At 41.7% G+C, this 21,557-nt stretch overlaps 1 protein-coding gene across 2 annotated transcripts in view; it reads right to left on the bottom strand.

Moving 5' to 3' along the window:
- UNC13B (unc-13 homolog B) overlaps positions 1-21,557 on the bottom strand; it is a 215,302-nt gene that overhangs the window by 125,057 nt on the left and 68,688 nt on the right. For both annotated transcript variants that reach the window (XM_066180967.1, XM_066180969.1), the window contains exons 9-10: positions 11,433-11,759; positions 9,464-9,554 (exon numbers count right to left, since the gene is read on the bottom strand). In XM_066180967.1, coding sequence (XP_066037064.1) covers positions 9,464-9,554; positions 11,433-11,759 — 418 coding nt within the window. The remainder of the gene's footprint in view (positions 1-9,463; positions 9,555-11,432; positions 11,760-21,557) is intronic.

Below are 21,557 nucleotides of genomic sequence, written 5' to 3'. Positions count from 1 at the left end.
AACAGGAGCAGACAAAAGACACTATGTGTGTGTCTATTATATGGCTGTCCCATTAGAATGCCAAGAAATGAGTCTGTATGTGAAGAAAGGTCTTGTTAACTTGGTAAGAGTTAACTCAGTAAGAACTCCATCCTAATAGACAGCATTCATTTGCTGTATCACAAGACCTACTTGACTTCTATGCGGAAAATAAAAATGCAACTCTGTTTCCAGCTGACACACCTGGACAATGGGATGCCATCCAGAGGGACCTGGACAAGCCTGAGGAGAGGTCCACAGGAACACCATGAGGATTAACAATGCCAAGTGCTGGTGCTGCACCTGGGTCAGAGCAATCCCCAGTATCAGCACAGGCTGGGCATGAACAGACCCAGAGCAGCCTTGCCCAGAAGGACTTGGTGGGTAAGAGGCTGGACATGCCCCGGCCATGGCACTCACAGCCCAGAGAGCCAAACGTGTCCTGGGCTGCATCCAGAGCCCCTTGGGCAGCAGGGGAGGGAGAGGATTCTGCCCCTCTGCTCTGCTCTGGTGTGACCCACCTGGAGCTCTGCATCCAGCTCTGGGGTCCCAGCATAGGAAGGACAGGGAGCTGCTGGAGTGAGTCCAGAGGAGGCCATCAAGATTATTAGAGGGATGGAGCATGGCTGAAAGAGCTGGGATTGTTCAGCCTGGAAAAGAGAAAGTTCCAGGATGACCTGACTGTGGCCTTCCAGTGCCTGAAGGGAGCCCACAAGGAAGATAGAGAACGACTATTCACAAGTGACAGGACAAAGAAAAATGGTTTCAAACTGAAATAGAGTAGGTTCAGATTAGATACTGAGAAGAAATTCTTTACTGTGAGGATGGCACAGGTTGCCCAGAGAAGGTGTGGATGCTCCATCCTTGGCAGTGTTCAAGGTCAGACTGGACAGGGCTTTGAGCAACCTGGTCTAGTGGAAGGTGTCCCTGGCCATGGCAGGGGGGTTGGAACTAGATCATCTTTAAGGCTCCTTCCAATGCAAGCCATCTTATGATTCTATGATTCGATTTTACATACTATGTAGCACCATTCAAAACTGGAGTACCGATGTCTTCAGGCATTGTATTATGCAGTATTAATAGCTTTTTGATTTATGAATACCGCTTTTACAATGGGGAGGTGGGGGGAACAAAGCAATCACCTTACTTCAATCTGGATCCATGGTACTGGAAGACTTCAGTTACACAACCCATACATGACTCTAAAAATTGGCCCAGGAGCATGCAAGGCAACCCTGCCCTACCTCTAAACAAGTTGTATAATGACACAGCTTGGAAAACAAGAAACTACTGAAAGAAAAACAATACTAAAAGAAAAAACTGTGAACTCCTAGCCTCTTTTTTCTGACCTTTTGGCTTTTCCTACGAAGTTAAGTTGTAATTCAATGTATTTGCTAACATTGCACAAACAGTTATTGCTTCATTTATGATGCTATCAGCCAGTACTGGTTAGCTCATATTTTCTTCAACTCTTGTGCTTTGTAAGCTGAAGCCCACTGCTATCTCTCTGGTGCAGCATTTCTTGTACAGATTGCTTCAGTAATACACAGAACTGGGAAATATCCCCTCCTCCCACACAGATCCTTAAAAATAAGAGTGTGAAGTCTGGCTCTCCCAACAGCCAATGCTATTTTTAAGGGCTGTGTATGTGGCAGGTAGGAGTCCCCCCACCCACCTCTCCCACTGCACCCCTATTTTGAGCAGAAGCAACTGGCTTACTCCAGTGTCAGATGAAACTCTCACAATTTATCCTGATAAGCACCACACATGAATGTCACGTTGAGGTGATCAGGAAACCACAGGGTTCTGTGCCCCATTCCAAATCAAACACAACCTCTATCACCAGAGCACAAGGTGCAAAGAGGGGAGTTTTGCATAAGCTGGCAATGGTTGGTCTCAGATGGTCTCAGCTCCATGTCTAGTGTTCTTCTATGGCCTTTGGTATATACTACTTAGAGGACTTGGTCCACTCTCCATACAAATATGGGCTTCATTTTTACTGAAAGCTTCACCACTGTAGCAGGTCCTGAGAAAAGAAAATCACTTGGTCAAGAAAGTTTTTGGAAGAGTCTTGGTACAAATGTGAATGCAAGCTGGGCAGCATCAGACAAGAGAGCAAACTGTAGTTTATCCCAGTTCAGAGGGATGAGCTATGCACACACAGATAGTTCCTTCAGCCTGCCACACTCAGGTCACTTCTGAACATAACCCCACAGAAACTGCTGTGACCTGATAGCTTACGAGAACTGTAACCAGAGAAAAAAAGACAGAAATCATGGATACAACAGTCTTACCAAGAATCTAGTTGTACAAGACAAAGGTCATCTATCCACATCACCAGCACACTGTTGCCACCCACATCTTGCTCTCTGATCAGCTGAAGTACACTTGCATGGAGAGGAAGAAAGGTGATCAAAACGCTTTTTCCTTCAGAAAACACCAACTTGTCACAATCAAAATTTGCTTTACAGGTCCATAATGAATTTGAATGAGAATATTTCTCTGGTCTAAGATGTCCAAACAGTTGAGGGAGTGCAGAGGAGATGTAACTTTGTTCCCTGAAGGAGAGTTACATCTTGGCAGTCAATGCACTGCTCTAAACCATGGCAAATCTAGCTTCAAATCTCAGTGTTGCTCAGTATTTAGATCAGGAACAAGAGTCCTATTCCTCCCTTATTCTAGACGTACCAATCTTTAAAAAATTAATAGGTATAATGACAGTCTATTAGCAAGCAGTTCTGGCATTATGACCTTAGAGAAGTACAGAGATCAGCCAGACTGGATTACCTGAACATAAAGCGCAGTACTGGCACAAAGAAAGAGATGCACCTGATTGTGGAATACATCCTGTTTGTAAACGACATCCCAGATGAACCTTCTCTTTCTTTTTAAGGAAATAAATGGAATGAACTTTGGAAGAAAAGCCAACTAATCTTGGATTCCCATTTAAAGGCTTCAAAACAATTTTGATGTACAGATATGTACAGTTTACAACGCAAGTCTAGAGAAGCAAAACTCCCTGAACTTGTTTGGGGCTTTTTCTAACCAGCAACAAGAAGACATGGAGAAAACTGAAGGGGACGAATGCCTAGTGTGCCAGGGAATACAGATCATCACTACCAAAACTGGCTTTTAGCAGAGAGGAGTGTCAATATATTGATATGTCCAGAGAAGCTTGCAGAAAGTCCTGTTAGCAACTGAGCAGGCTTTAAGTCGCTATGGCCATCATGAAAAACACTGCACATTGCTTCACAAGAGAGCATTTCTCTTAACTTCTCTAAAGGGGGAAAGGCTGCTGATCTTTTTAACTGAAGGTAAGGTTATCAAACAGCTGCTCAAAAATCACAACAGCAGCAAATGACTATTTTCTGGTGTGTAAATACAATAATTATTGCTTTGCTCTAACATAATGTTCATTGTAAAGCACATTAAAAATTATAGAAGGTCTTAGGGAATCTCAGAAAGGATAAATAAAAATGGCTTCTATCCCAAACAGATATGAACATTCAGGTATTTTATTTAAGACACTTGGAGAAGAAAGAAGCTTTCCCTCGTTTGAGTACAGCCTGTCAGCTGAACCATTCCTGATAGAGAGGCAACAACAGACACAAGTTGTTCAAATGCCAGGGAATCACCCCACACTAAAAGCTGCCTCGGAAAAGGCACAAAGGGATTTGGAGAGTCTCACAAGACTTGCCAGCCTGCGAACTCAGACAGAACAGAGAGATCCAAAATTACGGTATGGGGAGACAGTCTCCAATGCTTTTGTATTTGAATGCTTTCTAAATAACTATTGTGCAATCCCTAAGAGATCTAAAAGCTGCATTTGCAGAAAGGATTTGACTACCATAGCTACCAAACTCTGGTAGTACTCTGCAGTACTACTGGTAGCAACCCTCAGATCATGCCTGACCAACAGGATCTCCACCTGAGGGTAGGAACAGCAAATTCATGACCACAAGAATGTTCTACAGATCCCCACCAAGACTGATCGCTAGGACACTTGATCAGGAATGTTGGTATTTTGGTGGATGTTAAGATAACCTCCACAGATCATTAAAGAAAGAAGATATCTAACTGAAGACACACTTTCTCTGCATGAAGAGAAGTTTCTAGTAACTCTCTGTTAAAGTCACAATGCTTCAGTTTGCTTCTTTGCCACTGTGTGGGAGGCTTTCAAAATGCAGAGCTTACTCATCTTCACGGGACTGATAAAGAAACACCTAGGCAACAAAGCTTAAGGGAAGTAAAATGCCAGAAGTAAATTACTGCATGGACTGCAAAATCCATGAGAGGTGGAAAGGGACAGCTTCCAGTCTTTCGCTGATTGGCTCAAAGCAATATGTTCTTCACTAATCAAATGAGCTGGTGCACAGCACCTGGTTTTACTGTTTAGAGGACCTGGGTTCACAAGTGGGGGTTGATTTCCATCATACAGGGACAGGCAAGTAACTTACAATCAAAGCTGCAACCAAAACTGGGACCAAACCCTGCTGGTCTCTTCACCATGAGTTTAAGTCCAGCAAGGACTCCTTAGGTTATCCCACCGTTGCTTATGAAGGGAATAGTGGTGCTTTGCACCAGCAGCTTGCTTTCTCAAAATCAAAATAGGGCTTCACACTACAAAATCAGTAATACAGCACCCTCCCAGGACCAGAGCTTTTAAAACTGAGACCCTCAAGGTTCTTAAATATTTGCAGGTTCTTGATGAGAGGTGAAACTGTAGAGCATGGGAAAATCGGACTGAGGATATGACTGGCTACCCATAAGAGTACAGGAAAACCCCCTTTAGTCCCTGCTATTGCAGGTGATCATCATATTCTAACTACTGTCTGAAAACTAACTACTCTCATGAACTACATCTGCCATAAGAACAGACTATTGACATTTAATGGGGAAAGACAAAGGTTAAATCAAAATCGTTGGTATAAAATGGCGCTATTAAAAAGAGGAGGAAACACTGCTCCAGTTATTTTGGTTTTGAAACAAAAAAGTCAACTGATATATTTAATATGCTGACATAAAAGAGGAAAATTATGCATAAGACTTTTTCCCCCCTCAACAAATTCAATTTAAGCTGAGAAAACCTCAGATCTGACACCCTCTTCTAATATTTCAATATACTTGAAAGAGTTGGTAAGAGAGGTAATTTGATGATTTGACTGAATTTTTGCTCTTCTCCGGTCTGCCAATTCTTCTGTTATACAAAAGCCAGATCCAAATTTGTATAATTTTAGCAGTCACACAGCTGTGTCCGTAGCTGGAGGTTATTTCAGTTACTGAGGGCTGCAAGTTGAAGATGCAATAGCTATGTGTTAGTTCTTCTTCTGGAAAAGAAGCTCCCACTGAGGGACTGCAGCAGATGAACTATCAATTAATCCCTCTTTGTAGTCGAAGTTCTAAGTGTAAAGGTGAGTATTATTGAGTCATTCCTTGCAGGACTGAAAACCCTAGCTGATTCTGGCATAATTAAGTTTCCTCTTCACAAAGAAAGGAAACAAGAAAAACAGCAGCAGTGAAGAACAAAACATACGTGCATGCTACAACAAAGCTTTTTTAACATGCACAGTTACAAATTCCTGTGCCATTTTGTAACTGTCAAGTCTTAATTAAAAATTACATTTCTCTGACTCATGGTCAGAATGTAGGATGCATGTACATTATTCACATGAATATTAATATTTTCCCAGGTAGGAGGCTGAATTGCTCAGGGGATTTATAATCACATCATGTATGGGAACTTCTTGGGTGTCTTCTTCTTTTCTGGACTTTTTCTTTATTCTTTCAAATTTCAGTCAGATCATTAACAGTTAAGCGTTGCAAGAAACATTTCAGTAATCTATGTGCTTGGAGTCCAGCCCCTCAGATCTGTCAGGTGGAGCTCTATGTGTATTCATGAAATGTTATGGCACATGGAGAAGGAGGAACACAAGAAATGTGCTGCCGACATCTCTTTAAACATTAAGGAGATAACCACCTGCTCTGAAGAGCTGGAACAAACAAGGACAGACCTCTTGAGAGCTCCCAGGCAATGACAGAAGATGGAAAGATGTTAGTACAGTGACCAGAATTACAAGACATGATCTTTTCTAGCTTCCAAGAGAATCACCTGATTAGACTATCACCACAGGGACCTTTAAAATCCTGCTCCTCATCTGAAAGTCTGTCTTTGTACCACTGACTTTCCAACAAAATCTATGAACAAGCTGATGACTCAATCTGCACAGAAAGCAGCTAGCAGAGATGTTCCTCTAGATTTGAGCATAAGTACAGAGAGAAATGAGGATGCAAATGCATCTGAGGAAACTGTGAGAATCATCCTGATACCTTAGAAGGAAAGCAATTAGACAAGCTAGAAAACACTATGTGATTCAAGAACACAAACTAATAAAAATAGAGAAAGTCAGTCTCTAGAGCTCAAAAGAAAGAGGCTTAAAGGACCAGAGAGTTCACGAAGCTGTTTACAGCTAATGAAACAGCATTACCAGACAAAAATCAGAACCTGCCCCAGTGAAGAAACCTCCTGCCCTCTGGGAGGACTTGAACTCTCTTCCTGAGGAAGTTTTTGAGTACAAAAACGATTGCACAGGAAAGGAATCAAAAGGCTGAACCACAAACTTAAACATCTAGCAATGAACACACAATATGACAAATAAAGGATGGATGTCATTCATAGGAAAACAGAGCTATCATCAGACAGTATTAAGAAGGCTGGAAATTTGATGCCTTAATTGCTTCATGTTTTCAGTGAAATGGACAAGTGCAGTCAGGCAGCTGACATAATTAATACTGGATTGTTGGAGGGTTTTTAAAGGAAAAAGTTTTAGAAAGTTATAAAAAAGAGGCTGCAGTAAAGAAAAAAAATTGAAAGAAATAACCACCTTATCTGTCTGTTAAGTCAGATAGCTCTGATAAACATTTATCCTCAGTTTCTAGGTTGCAACACTGATAATCACTGAGCACTAAGAACTTGAGAAACGGGCAATGTGCTTGAAGATTTGAAAAAGGCAAAGCAAGTATTTATGCATAAAAAATAGTAAGAGAAAGCCTTGGATAATTACAAGTTTACACACACACACACACAACTCCCCTAGGTCCCTGGGGATTGAAGACTGCAACAAATAATCAAATTATTTGCAAATCTTCTAGAACATGAAAAGGAGAGAAATAACTGTGAGTATGGTTTCATCAAGAGCAGAACTGTGTCAAATGCATTTTACTTCCTTCTATGACAAGCTAAATTATTCTAAGGGGTAGAGAGAGAATAATAGAAGTTTTATACCCTGTGATCTGCATGAAGCTGTTAAAATAGATGCAAACATACTGGTAAAAATTGACAATCACAGTAGCCAACTTGAAATAATGTATCAAGCAAGATCCCTCAGGCAACTCTGGTAGCACACAGGCCATCAGCTTCAGTACCACAGAATTTTGTCACAGACAACTTGAATTATTTGTTCACATAAAAGTTAAGGAAGAGACAAAAGAGACAAAGTGCTTACAAAACAAAAAAACCCCACCATATTCTGTAAGAACTAGTGCAAAGACATATTCAGCTGTAATCCAACACAAAGATAGGCTACACAACATCAGACAAAACTCTTTTTCAGAAGGAACCTCATCTCTGGAAAGTGTTAAAGGCTAACTACGCATCAGTGATAGCCTGTAATAAAAAAAGCACCATCACAGCAGGATAGCCAGTATATCTTGGGATATCAGGACCACAGGCAGGAGAACAAAGTCTTGGTGCTCTATAGGGCACATGACCAGGCTTTCAGCTGGATTTCTACATTCAACTTTGGACACTGCACTTCAGGGAAAATAAAGAAATGAGTAGGAGAGAGAATTAAAAAAAAAAAAAAAAAAAAAAAAGCCAGGCTGATGGAAGTCCCTAAGAATCCTGGCAAGAAAAGACTAAAAGAGAAAGGGTCATCCAGTTAACACAAGAAGAGCAAGTGTGGCTTTGTCCTGTGTTTGCAGTTGCCCTTTACTATTCCAGTATTCCTTGTCCTAGTCATGAGACATGAATTTATATGGAACAAGAGAGAACTAGAGCAGAGGTCAGGAAAAGGTTTTGGATAGAAAAGGCAGCTAAGCCCCAGAGCAGGCTCCTGGAAAGTTCCAATTCCTACATTTTTTGGTTTAAGGGAATTCTTGATCAATAGTTGTCAGCAGTGGTCAAGGTGAAGCAAATAATGACATTTTGCTATCAAAACTAAACTACTGCTTCAGTAACAATCATCTCAAAGCACATCATCCTTCCAATTCAGCAGAATCACAAAATGATGCTGAATCACCTCAAGGACTTTCTACTCTCTCAGAAAAAGAGAGAGATCCATGGATAGGTATTGTTGAATCCCTTGTCCCTTGTTTGTGCACTTGTTTTCCATAAGGCACAGAATTAAACTGTTTTGTTTGCTTATTCTACAAAAGCATAGCAGAAGCTGATTTCTTCTTAAATACTAGTGGCATTCTTCACTTTCCATGTAATACCCAGAGTTTTGATCCAAATCCTCTCTCCTCAGAAGTGAAGCCATTGTTAGATGGAAAAGCATTTACAATCCAGGTAAGACAAGAGAAAAACTATTTTGCCTCCCCAGACGCAAAGCAACAACAATCAGTTCTTGAAAATTTTCAAAAATCTCCAAGAGCAAGTCCTGATTGTGACAATACTGTAAAATCTCTTATAAAAACAAAATAAGTCACCTCTGGAAGAAAGTAATATTTCTAAGTGAAATATATTAACTCTGCACTTAAGGTAGCAGGCAAAATCTAGGAAACAAAAACACCATATGTTATCTTTCTGTGGGCATATAGATGAATAAAACCATAAGCATTTTTTTTAAATCCAACTTTTTGGTTCTTAAACACTGTCTTCTAAAACAAGAGTGTTTACATAGTTATAGAAAATGTCACAACCTTTTCCTTTTGACTTCCCAAATCAAGACTATTTATTTTTAAATCTTACTTTCATGAGATGGAAATACCAAGACTTACTATACACCCACTTTCAATAAGTATATATAAAAATATTTGAAGCAAAGTTTCCCAAGGAACATTTTCACACGACAAATAATACTGATAACTCCTACTAAACTAACAAGCTATCCTCAAGCTGCCTTGAGAAAAAGTCTTCATTTCAAACAATTTAGAATAACCATTTAAGTCCTAGACACCATTATTATTATTTACAAATTCAGAACCAATTTCTCAGCTCTTGCATCTTTTCTGATTTTCATCTCTAATTCCACACAATGATGTTAAAAATGTCTGGTAGAATCAGAGGGCTCTACAACCATCACAACATGCTGCAGTCCTGCACAATACATTTGATAAAACTTGTCTGCAAAACATCAAAACTGTAACAGGTGTCTTACAGCGAAGAAGAAGTGAAACCTTGAGCCACAGCAGCTCAGAAAAGGAGCAAAGCAATACTCCATCCTACCTGTTGAAGCTGCAGTCGGACTTTGCTAATGGCTCTAATCCAATGGGCTCTTGCTGGAGGAAATGGTGGTGGCCCGATGTCACCCTGGTAGCTTGAAAGCAAGAAACAGGAAATCACTACATGAAAGACACTTACCTGCAGCATTAAAGATTCAACCACACAGTGCAATTACAGCTTCAGCTCTGAAGGAACCAACAGGCTCCAGACAGCACAGCCATTCATGTGCTCTGGGAAGTGAGGCTAAAGCAGAGGTTTCCTTAAACTCAGGAGCAACTTGGAAACTGATGAGCACAATCCACACCCAGGAGGAAGATGATGCTTGTGTGAACATCAGGAAAACAGTCTACGACACCAGATCAAGCCAATGCAACACATTGCTATTGTGATTACAGACACAAAAAGAGGTGGATAGAAGATTTTATATCCCCACGCCTGTTGTAGTTCCCTTCTAGCCACTGCCCCTTCCTACTCCTCCTGCTACAAAATTTACAGCTCCTCTTAAGGGGAAACAATGGCAACAGGATTCAGCCCCAAGTTTCCACTGTGCATTGAACTCTTTCGTACAGCTTTTCAAGAGGACAGGCAGATCTGTCAGGAACGCTACACCTCAGTGCTCCACAGCATATCTTGCAATCCTTAACCTTGTGATACCTTGGGGTTTTGGTTGCATTCCTGCTTTTGTATGTTGCTGAAGTGTAAATCATAAAAACACCAACTTTTCCTGCCTGCAAACAGCTGACTGTATCAAACAACCCCATAGATAAGACCAACACACATCCACACTACAGGGCTAGCTCAAGTGCAGCTCAAGGGATCCACACTCAGAGCTCAATTCCATGCCTACTCCATGGAGACAGGAGAGCACTGCCAAAGGGTGGAGACAAAGGGAGCCAGTGAGGCAGGAGCATCCAAGTTAGATGCCTAAACTAGCCTGAAATAGACTATGTGAATAACCTTTCCTGTGAACAAATATAGGCTAGCCATTCTGGGACAAGACTCCTGCCGCTCTGTAAGGAAAAGAGGAAAGTGAATCAGAGTTTAAAAACAGTTTAACACTTTTCTTGTCTTGTTTTCCTCTTTTCATCTTTAGTGTAAGGCTTGCCTACACATGAACTCTTGTAGTTAATTCTATCATCCAAGCACAGTGACACCAGCTGTACGATCTTAAAGGGTACAGACAGGCAGACATCTTCCCATGGATCTAACTGAACCAGATTAAAAAAAAAAAAATCCTTGTACTTATGAAAGCAAAACCAAATCCATGGGCTGCAACGACTTGATTACCTCAAGGAAAAAATGTCACTCCTAAATTTAAGATGTGAAATTTGAAATTTCTCTAAAACCTGTGCAAAATCCAGTACTCTACTCCTCCAAACTTAGATGAAATTTTGAAGCCTGTTTACTTTTGAAGCCTGTTTTCAATACTGTTAACAGCTTGGAAAGCCAAAGTACAAGGACAGGAAAAGCTGCCACAGTGAGTCAGAGCAACATGTCTATTCATGCTGTAATCCTCTACAACTCACAACAACATAAACACTAACTCTAATGGTGGTAGTCTACTACACAAGAATGGAACTAGTGAAGCTCTAACCATGAAAACACGTAATTCTTGGTTGTCAAGCATAAACTTGATCCCACATGAGCAATGGAAGCAGCTGTTTTGGGGCCAGAGTACGTTCCTCAAACCAGAAACAGAAAATCCAGCAAATGAGCTCCAAGGTGGTGTTCCTCTTTACACACACACAAACCCCACAGTTTTAGCAAGTGTTCCTCTTTGCACACAAGGCAAACATAGCTTCAGCTTATCTGCAGTAAGTAACTGGTTGTCTACAACAGATGTTTCACAGATCATCAACTCAGCTTTCAGAAAAGGCTGCAAGAACAATGTACATAATTTCCCCTGGGAAAAAGCAAATAGAAGTATTCTCTTTGAACTAGCTGAAAATAAAATTATTATAGTTTCACCTACCTCATTTGGACTCCTGCATCAACATCCTTGGGCTTCTCCAGTTCCAGAGGTAACTTAGCTGCAGAATTGTCTGCAGGTTTTTCCTCAGTTTTGCAGACCTTCTCCTCCTCTCCTTTGCCATAGGGCTCCTCTTGCTCCTTGAGCCATGCCTGACTGTCCTTCTGGTAGCTGCTCAAACTGTGGTAAGAGTGATTCGACTGCCGTTCCTGGTGATCATCTTCCTGCTCAGAGCCATGGGCACTTTCATGGGAATGTTCCAGCTCACTGAGGTGAGAGCTTTCCTGGCTGACATTGCAAGAGGAGCCATATCTACTACTGCCAGCAGGACTATGAGAGAATAAGAAAGTCCATCAGAAAAAAACAATGGCTTGGAAAACACAAAACAACCTGCACATCTAAAAAACTGAGCAGGATGCTAAGTATTACTGAAAAGGCATGCTATGAAGTTATGCTTAACTATTATATTCTTATGATTGCTATGTAACTACAGACTTGTGAACCTCAAAGTTTGGTAGGCAGTAGAAATACTTTAAACACAGTCTACCAGTATATAGACCATATAGGCTTTTTTGTACATATACATATACATATACATATACACACACACTCATGTATGCCCTATATACTGGTCTTTCTTGCACCAACTACTGCTTCACCTTACATCAGCAAGAAACTGCAGTGAAGATATTCTAATAACCAGACATGAATAAGAATGAAAACACAGCAATTCAGAGTGAGTGTTTCTGTCTTCTGCAGTTTTGTTGCAGCTGGGGTCTTTATCATGTGCATTTCAGTTGACTAATGTTAAAAAATACAGCTAACTTTATTTTTATATATTACAAGTTTATGATAAAATATGCTGCAGTCAAGATTAAGACTGTCAAGGCCTTCAACTTACAACCCTTTACAAAAGTGGAGCAATTTTTCACATGAAAGCCATGTGTCTCACTCCAGTAGAGCTTTCTCAATTATTTACTTTATATAAAAACCCTAGCATCACTGGGGTGTGACCTCTGTGATTCAAGACAACACTTTTAGGACTGAATTCCTAGAATCCTCAAACAAAATACAGCAGATGGAAATTTGTCATGCAATCAGGAAAACTATGGCCAAGAATTAAGCAACACTCATATTTTTCTCTTGCAGTCTTAGAAGAATTTGGAGCCAGGCAGTTCTGTGAGTGCAGAGTTGCAACTGTATGACTGAGGAACAAGTTTCACTTATACTACTTAAATATTAGTTTAACAGGTCTCTGTTTTGATTTTTAAGGGCAATTGTGACTGAGCACACGCACAGGACTGAATACACTCATGAAATACTGATACCTTCCTCTAGAGACTTTCGTAACTGCATGAAATAAATTTTGCACCGATTATAGGAAGACCAGGCATTAGAATATCTTCACTGATATTTCTGAAAGTGTTCTGAGTGTGAGGTGAACCTAAGTAATTCCATAATGTATCATCAATAAGTCAAATTTCTCTCTAAAATTTAATACCTTTACCTTGCATTTTGAGAACAAAACATTCCTCCCTACCATTACACTCTACCTGTCACTTTTTCCTTAGCAAATACAATATTATTATCGCTAAAAAAGAAAGCAAAGTGAATTGTATGTAGCAGAATTACACACAAAGACTATAACTTCTGAAAAGCTAATGAAATCAACACTAAAAACGTCTCATCGAGTACGACTCATAAGAACATGGGATATTAAATTACACTTCGAGAAAAGGAGTGGAAAAAAGGTGAGAAATGGTCTAAAGGCTTGTACATGACTAGTGACTAGTTTGCCATATCATCTGTGACAGCCACCGGTGACATCACAAACACTGACAACATGTACAGGACTGGGACTGAGCTACAAACATCAGACACCAAGGCCACTCTCTACTGCTGCAGCATTGCATTATAAATGGTAAAATCCCATTTATTATGCCTCATTTGTAACTAGCCTTTTCTCATTCAGTTGTTCCACACTACGCAGATCTGCAGCCAGTGTGTCAGGATGCAGCACTGCTCCATCAGGAGCAGAATCAAGGCCAGTTTCTTTCTCCTCAGGCTTGTCTGGCACATGCTCCTCTGCCTGATCTTCTTTCTGTAGTTCACCTGAAATCACATTCTGCTGATCTTCTGACTCTTTGTCAAGCTTCTCTCCCAGCTCTTTGTTGGATGTATCATCAACAGTGCTTGCACCAGATGGCTCTTCAGAATGTTCATTGTCTACAGCATCAGTCTGCTTTGTAGACAGCTTCACTTCTATATTTGCATCAGTCACTTGATCCGAGACTGCAGATTTTGAGTTTTCTTCTGAACTGACTGTTCCTAACACCTTGTCATCTGGTTTTGACAAAGCCTGTGGTGGTACATGTGGTTCCTTTTTGGCAGAGGTCTCCTTGATGTCTTTTTGCCAGGGGAAGGAGAAATCTAGCTTTTTCCCAAATACTGCTCCTTGGGTACTCTCTGGCTTATTCACCTTTTCTTCACCACCTCCGTCAAACAGAGACATAGAGAGTTTCTTAAAACTGGAAACAAGGCCCTCATCTGTTCCTGCTTTATTAGCAGAAGGTGGCTGCTGAGAGAAGAATGACCCAAAAGATTTTCCACTATCAGAAGATGACATAAAGCTGAATTTTGGCAAACTGGTTATGTTTGGTATTTCAAAGACAGGTTTACTGCTGCCTGTATCTGCAGCAACATTATTAGCTTTACCCTGTTTCTTCAAGTCAGATTTGGAAGCAATCCCTTCTGCAGGCACCTCATCAATTGTTAAATGTTTTTCCTGTTCAGCAGTTTGCTTTTCCACCTCACTTGTCTTCTCTTCATTCAGCTCAGGCAGATGAACACTGGACTCATCAGCTGGAGCTGTGGGTTTGCTGTCATTACTACTCATCAAGTCCTGCTGATCAATACCAGCATCGGCCTGGTCCCCTGTAACAACAGGAGATTCTGATTCAAGTGTAGCACTCTCACCTAACTGGGAAAGGTTTGTGTCTGCCCTGTTAGTTTGGGCTTCCATTTCCACTGCGAACTCATCGGTAGAGCTAGTGTGAAGGATGTCAGTGGCTGCCTTCTCTGCAGGAGCAGCTTCCTCTTCTATACCTGAAGGCCCCACATCTGGTTGGAAAGTATCTGCATCAGCCTGGTCAGTGGTCTCAGCCTGCACTGTATCAATTGCACCACTGAGATCAAACTGGCATGGCTGAGTATCTACCACCTCACAGGGCTGTGTTTCACTACCCTGCTGCAGCACCTCAAGGACTTCATTCTCACTAGAGACTCCTGTTTCTGGAGTGGCACTCAAAGGTTCCTCTTTAGAGGTTTCCAAGCACTTTTTCTCCTCAGTTTGTGTTTTCATAGGAGACTCTTTTGTGGCATTCTCTTCTACTGAAACAGGTATTACATCCTTCTTCACAGAGGTAGAGATATCTCTTTTAGACTCTCTGGCTGCAGCTGTATTTTCTGGCTCCCTAGAGTCTTTTGCTGGAACAGACCCAGCAATATCTTTCACACCAGTGCTTTGAGGTTTAGGGGTGGATTTTGAAGGCATCTCTTTTGGAGATTCTTTCGGACCTTTGAAGATGCCGAATATATCATTTGTGAAAGCCGGTGCTGGGCCACTTGGGAGGGACGAGAAACCAAAGAAAGACGAGCTTCTCTTCTGTGCAGGTGGAGGTGCAGTAGCTTGAGGTTGAGAAAAGAAACCAGAAAATGTTTTAGGTGGTTTCATTTTTGTCATGAAACTTGAAAACATTTCAACTGAAGAATCCAGAACTGATTTATCACTCTCAGGTTCCTTTGGTTTGCTTTGCAAATTAGGTGCCTCTGGCATTTTAGGAGGAACATGTGGCTGTTGTGCCCTTCGTAATCTGTCAGTTTGTTCAGGTACTTTTTGTTCTGGCAACTCATTCTGTACACGTACTTCTTCAGAGGCCACTTCATTTTTCATTTCTTCTATACTACTTAAGTCATTTAGACCCTGGGAATCCATCTTGTCACCTGAGGCCATGCTATGACCAATCTTTTCAGAAGTTTGCTCTTTGGAAGAATAAGGTTCTCCATCAGTAGGAAACGCAACATTGTCCATTTTCTCCATACTACCCAACTCATCTTCTTCTGCCCTTGGGGAAATACTCTGTTGGTCCTGAGAACCTTCCTGCACAGTGGAAGTCTCAAGGCAAGGACCAGGACCAGACAAATTGGTTACTGCAGTGTCCTTGGTCTGTGGAAGCTTTTCTAAGCCACTCTCTTCACTGGCCTGTGGATGCTTCTCTGAGCCACTTTCTTCACTGGCCTGTGGAATCTTTTCTAAGCCACTCTCTTCATTGGCTAGTAGAAGCTTTCCTAAGCCACTCTCTTCATTGGCCTGTGGAAGTTTTCCTAAGCCATTCTCTCCACTGGTCTGTGGAAGCTTTTCTAAACCACTCTCTTCAGCAACTGCAGCAATACTGTCTACATTTTCCACTGACAGTTTTTCTGATTTATTTTCTGGGGTCATGAGGTCATTAGACATTTGTTTGCCAGTCACTGCTGCAATAATATCATCAGCTTCTTTTTTATTGTCTACATCTTGCTGCCTGGTAGAACTGCTGGTTTTGACACCAGAGTCAGTGGAAACACTTTGCTTCATATGTGATTTAGCGTTCACTGATTTAGCCGGTTTTGTATTACTCTCCTGTCTAGGAGCAGTTGGTGGCTTAGAGTTCACTGGTTTAGCTGTTTTTTCTTGTCCTGGAGCAGTTTGTGGCTTTTCATCCAAAAAAGATGTCAAACTGAAGAAGCTAAAACTAGTACTTCTTTGAGGTACACTCTTGTCAGGAGCTGGACCACTGGAGAAGAAAGAAGGGAGACGAAACAGCCCCTCTGTTTCTTGTTGCTTCCCACTAGCTGCAGCAGCAGCAGGTGCCGAAGGCTTTGGTTCATCTGATCCAGTGAAGAAGGAGAATATGCTCTTACTGGTTGGCTGGGATTTCGGAGCAGTGATATCAGAGAAGCTGAATGGCAAACTGAAACCTGACTCTTTGGGCGTCTGATCTGGCTTCAGTTTTGCCCGATTAGTTGTGTCTCCTACATGACCTCCCTGTTGCTTTGGTGTGACCATGGGTGTGCTGCTTTGCTGCCCAGCTGGCTGGCCCAGCTGGCTTCCTCTGGGACCTATACTCACTGGCTTCTGTGAAGCATTTCCAGGAGGCATTTTTTTACTCTCAGGAGACTCCTCCACAGCTTTTTTGCTTTGTTGTTCCTGTTGCACCCTAGGGCTAGGAGAGACCTGCTTGTCCATGCCTTCTGTTTTCACCTCTTCCTTGGGGGTAGAGGACAGACATGGCATACTGGCACTCTGAAGACCTCCAGATTTCTCAGGTTTCTGCCTTGGTTCAGCCACAGTTCTGCTATTGCGTTTTGGCAGAGTTGTAGTACTTGAGGTTGGTTGAGAAGACACAGGTTCCGCCTTGAAGAGCTCTCCAAGGGATCCAAATAAAGATGAAATGCCTGAGGTTTCCTTCTGTTCTGTCTGTTTCACCTCTTCTGGTTTACTACTCTGCCTCTTCTCCAGTTCTGGTGATGGCTGTGGCACTTTGCTTACTTGTGTTTTAAAGAAATCAAAAAATCCAGAAGATTGGGGTTTGTTGGCAGTTGAGGTTGCAGGAGAATCTTCTCCAATACTGAACAATTTCAGAGCACTTTTAAATAATGTCTCCTCAGGCTCAGTGGCTGGTTGGTTTTGAGTTGGCTGTGGCTGACTTGGTTCATTAATGGTTGCATGCCTTTCAAGATGCCTGGAAGCTGGTATTGCTTTAACAGGTCTCTCTTCTCGTATGGGCCTGCCATCCATAGCAGTTTGGATCAGTACAGAAGGAGATCTCGTCAATCCTGGTTTTTTAACACAGATGTTTTCAATCTGGTGTAATTCTGGCTTTTCATTTCTAGCTGCCTCCAAATTAAGTTCTAACAAAGTATTTCTTCTCGTTTCTGATGTAACAGGATACTTCTGCCCTGCTTGTTCTTCATCCAGTTTTTTATTTGGTGTAAGTGATAAAACATCAGTCTTATTTTCAGATGATACTGACCATGTGTCTGTTCTCTTCGAGGCAGGATCTTCTGATGTCTCAGAGCCAGGGCTGGTAGACTTTCCAATTAGTCCTCCCAAAGCAGAAAATAAGGAGCTAACTTTGTTCACTGGTGTTTTCTTATCTTCCTCAGTCTTTTTTGTTTCTGTTACTCTTTCAGTAGATGCTGCAGTTTCTTCAGCTTTAGAAGTAGACTGAAACATCTGGAATCCAAAGAATCCTGATGACCCACTCCCAGAAGCTGCCACTGGGACGGCCTTATCAAATTCCTTGGTGTGGACTTCCTTACTCAGAGATTTATTGAAAGCTGCCCTGGAATGTGTTCTGAGATCAAGGGTTAGGGCAGGCTCCTCTGAATGATTTGGGGTTTCCTTTTCAGGTCTGAAATCTACTTTGAGTTTCTGAAGTTTATAACTTGAGAAGTCTAATGGCTGCTCTCTCTGATAATAAATAGACTCCTCAAACATCTGTGAAAAAGTTTCCAAATTCATGTTCATTAGCTGGTCACTCCTCTGCAAAGCTACTGACAAATCCAGGGGTTTATTTGATGTATAATCATCTAGACACTCTTCTTCAGCAAACCAAAACAGCTCATCTTCACTGCCAAGAGGGACTTTGAAACCACAAACAGCAATATTGTTGTCTTCCAGCACAGCTCTTGGAATGGAATCCATCTGGAAATTATAATCCCAGCAGTCCATGTAGGAGTAAGTTTCAGGAGCACATACATAGACATACTGTCCAGTGGGATCAGTGAGCAGAGAATACACATACTGGTTGTCACTGTACATGTAGTATCCACAATCACCATCTTCTGATGGCCACCACACGCCCTGCTCAAGCATCATTATCCATTCCTGATACTCCCGGCTATAGGATGAGTACGTTAAGCCTTCATCCATAATTAAAGTCTCTTGATCAATTAGTGTCCACATTGTTCCATCACAGCCAGAGGAGTAGCTCAAATCCATGGGCAACTCTTCAAATGAGTAACTGCCATCTCTTTCAAAGGGTGGAAAGTTACTGTAACTTTCATTGAGAGAATCAGCAGTCCATGCATCATTTTCTTCCAAACAAATGTCTTGAAACATTAACTGGTCAAATGACTCATATGACATCACACTAAAATCTAGACTCTGTTCATCAAAATTGGCATTAGTCTGCCAATCCATCACATTTGCATTCCCATCCTTTTTACAGAGATTCACTACCACATCATTTTCAGGCCAGTCCAAGAACTGAGGGGGCAGAATAAAGTTCTGGTTTAACACGTAGTAAACTGGTACTGCTATTCCACTAGTGTCAGTCAGTCCCCCCACTTCATATTCCCATTCAAAGCTAGAATGGCTCCTTGTTTCCTGATAAGCTGAGTACTGCTCCCTAGGGTTATAGCTTTTATTAGTCAAATTCAGAGATTCACTTGATCCTTTGTTCAAAGGAGTTGGAAGAACTTTAGATTCTGTGTCCTGATGAGGAATATGCCTACTATTTACAGGCTTTCCAGATAAGTCCTGTACCTTAGTTTGCAGATTTAGGGCCTCAGGGAGCATAGGATGCCCACTGTGGGGAACATGAGGCTCAGTTGTTTCATTTACTCTTGCACTGGACAAGTGGTCAGTAGTGGAAGATTCCACTTTTTTCACATTATCCTGCTTCTCCTTTGGTTTTGGCAGCAAATTTTTTAAGAAGCTGGAAGCTTCCTGCTTTTCTCCAGTGCGGCTTTGACTGTCAGAAGCCATTGCTGAATTACTGGGTTTTGTCTCTGAGCTAGAATCCTCTCCTCTATCAAAAAGCTTCATGAAGCCCAGAGAATTTGGTTTTGCCTTCTCTTGCTTACATTCAGACAAATTTTCACTTGAAGCAAAGCTAAATAAGCCAGAAAATAACCCAGGAGAAGCACTTTTCTGGCTATCACCCTCGCTTTTAGCAGTCGAGTCTTGATTATTGGCAGTGTTTTCATTTGAAGAAATGTGAAGAAAGCCAGAAAGAAAACCTGGTGTGTGCTTCTTCTGAGTATCATCTGCACTTGGAACTTCTGTCCCTTTGGCTGAAGAGGTGGATTCAACTGAGCCTTTGCTTACATCTGCGGCATTTACTCCTTCTTTCATCAGTCCTCCTTTTACATTTCTCGGTTCTTCTTGAGTACCCTTAGCTTTCTGCAGCTCTTCTCTGGCCTTAAAGGTAGCAGAGGCACCATCTTGGTGGTTTTCCCTGTTTACCTGGACAGTAGATAGGTTTTCTTTATTCATGTTTCTCCTTTGTAAAAGTTCCTCCTTATTGTTTGATAAATTGGGAACTGAACTAGATTTTACTGAAACAGCATTTCCTGAATTACTGTTTCTGCCGTCATGAAAAGAATTGCCACCAGAACCCTGATGACTTTCTTGGCCCTGTGTAGATGCTAGATTTTCTGCAGAAGCAAATTTAAATAATGATGACATAAAGCCTCCCTTCTCATTCCTCTGTTCCTGCTTTGCTGAAGAACCCAGCCCACCGATAAAAGGAAGTTTTCCAGTGAAAGGAAATGAGTGCTCTTGCTTTGACGAACTATTTTGTCTTATATTCTCCTCAGACTTATGGTCTTTAAAATGTTCGGACATACGTTCTTTCTTCCCTTGTTCAGCAGAAGGAAGCAACAATTGACTGAAAGACTTTTTGAGTGGGCTAAAAAAGCTTTCAGATGCTGTACCCTGATCTTGAGGCTGTGATTTAGGTTCCACATTACCTCTGTTTTGCTTGTTTGCAAGTCCATGACCTGCAGGATGCTGATTCTCTGAGTGATTTACAGGAGACTGCTTCCTGGTAGCGGGCACACCCTCTACCAAAGTGGCACCTGGCTGACTTGTAATAGGATGCAAATCTGATTGCTTCTGTGGCACATCTGGCTGCTTGGGAGCTAAGAGACCATCAAGATTGGCTTTCAGACTGAAGGAACTGACTGAGTTTGTGAGCCTGCCAAAGATGGAAGACACAGCAGTGCTACTTGCATTTACCTCTGCCTCACTTCTAGTCTCACTTTTCTGTGCCTCTGGAACAGTGCTGCTTGTCCTGGCTGACATCTGTCTAGATGGTGTTTCACTCCTTTTTGCCTCCTCAACTTTCACAGTCTGGCTGTCCTTGGTGTGCTCCTCTTTTGTGACTTCTTGTTTTGGCACTTCCTTCTCAGAGAAGATTTTCAAAGTATTAAACATGCCTAGAACTGAATTCACAACTGAATGCTGGCTCTGCTGGCTGTCGGCAGAATTTCCTTGCGTTTGCTGGGGAGGATGTGGTGCAGAAGCCTTACTGTCTGTCTCCGTGGTTTCTGCCTTGTTGGAGTTTGTGTTCTGGGCTTTTTTATCACCAGTCACCTGGGATGTTAGCAAAGACTGAACGGAGAATTTGGGGTCAGATTTACTATCTGCTGCCCCTCCAGAAGAACTCTCACTTCTAGCCTTACTAGTAAATACATTCAGGATTCCACCCTCTGATGAGTTTTTGTTTTCCATATTCTCTGGAGTGGAAGACACAAGTTTTTCAACAGAGGCTGTGAGTTGCTTTGTGCTTGACCCCACCTTCTCAGTGAAAGAGCTGAACAGGGAATTCACTGTATTTTTCACCCCTGACAAGTCCGGAAGAGATTCAGTTTTGCCTTTGGTACTCTCCTCTGACGCAAGATGTTTGGTCTGCTCAGACTTTTTAGCTTCTGCTGAATTATCAGCATTATCCTGCTTCAGTGGCACATTCTCAACTTTTTTTTTTGTTTCTGGCAATGTACCAAATTTGCTGATTTCTTCCTCCTTTTCAGCCAAGTATTCAGAGACTGATTCCACCAGACACTGAAGTTCATCCATTGTGTCTATGTACTCCTCATTGGGCTCTTCAACAGGAGACAGTGTTAAGTCTTGCACAGGATGACCACACTTGCTCTCTTTAGTTTTACGGGTTTTATCAGAGGTAGCCTCTAACTGGGAGCCCATATTTGCAGGGAAATTAGCAGTTATGTTTCTCAAATGGCTGATGTCAGAATCATACCATCTTTTTGAAAGCATAGCCAGTTCCCCCATTTCATCATCTG

Source organism: Chamaea fasciata, unplaced genomic scaffold (genome assembly GCF_029207755.1).
Source record: "Chamaea fasciata isolate MVZ Bird 193981 ecotype frontalis unplaced genomic scaffold, bChaFas1.0.hap1 SCAF_4, whole genome shotgun sequence".
Lineage (NCBI taxonomy): Eukaryota > Metazoa > Chordata > Aves > Passeriformes > Sylviidae > Chamaea > Chamaea fasciata.
This window is presented reverse-complemented; position numbering and strand designations above follow the sequence as displayed.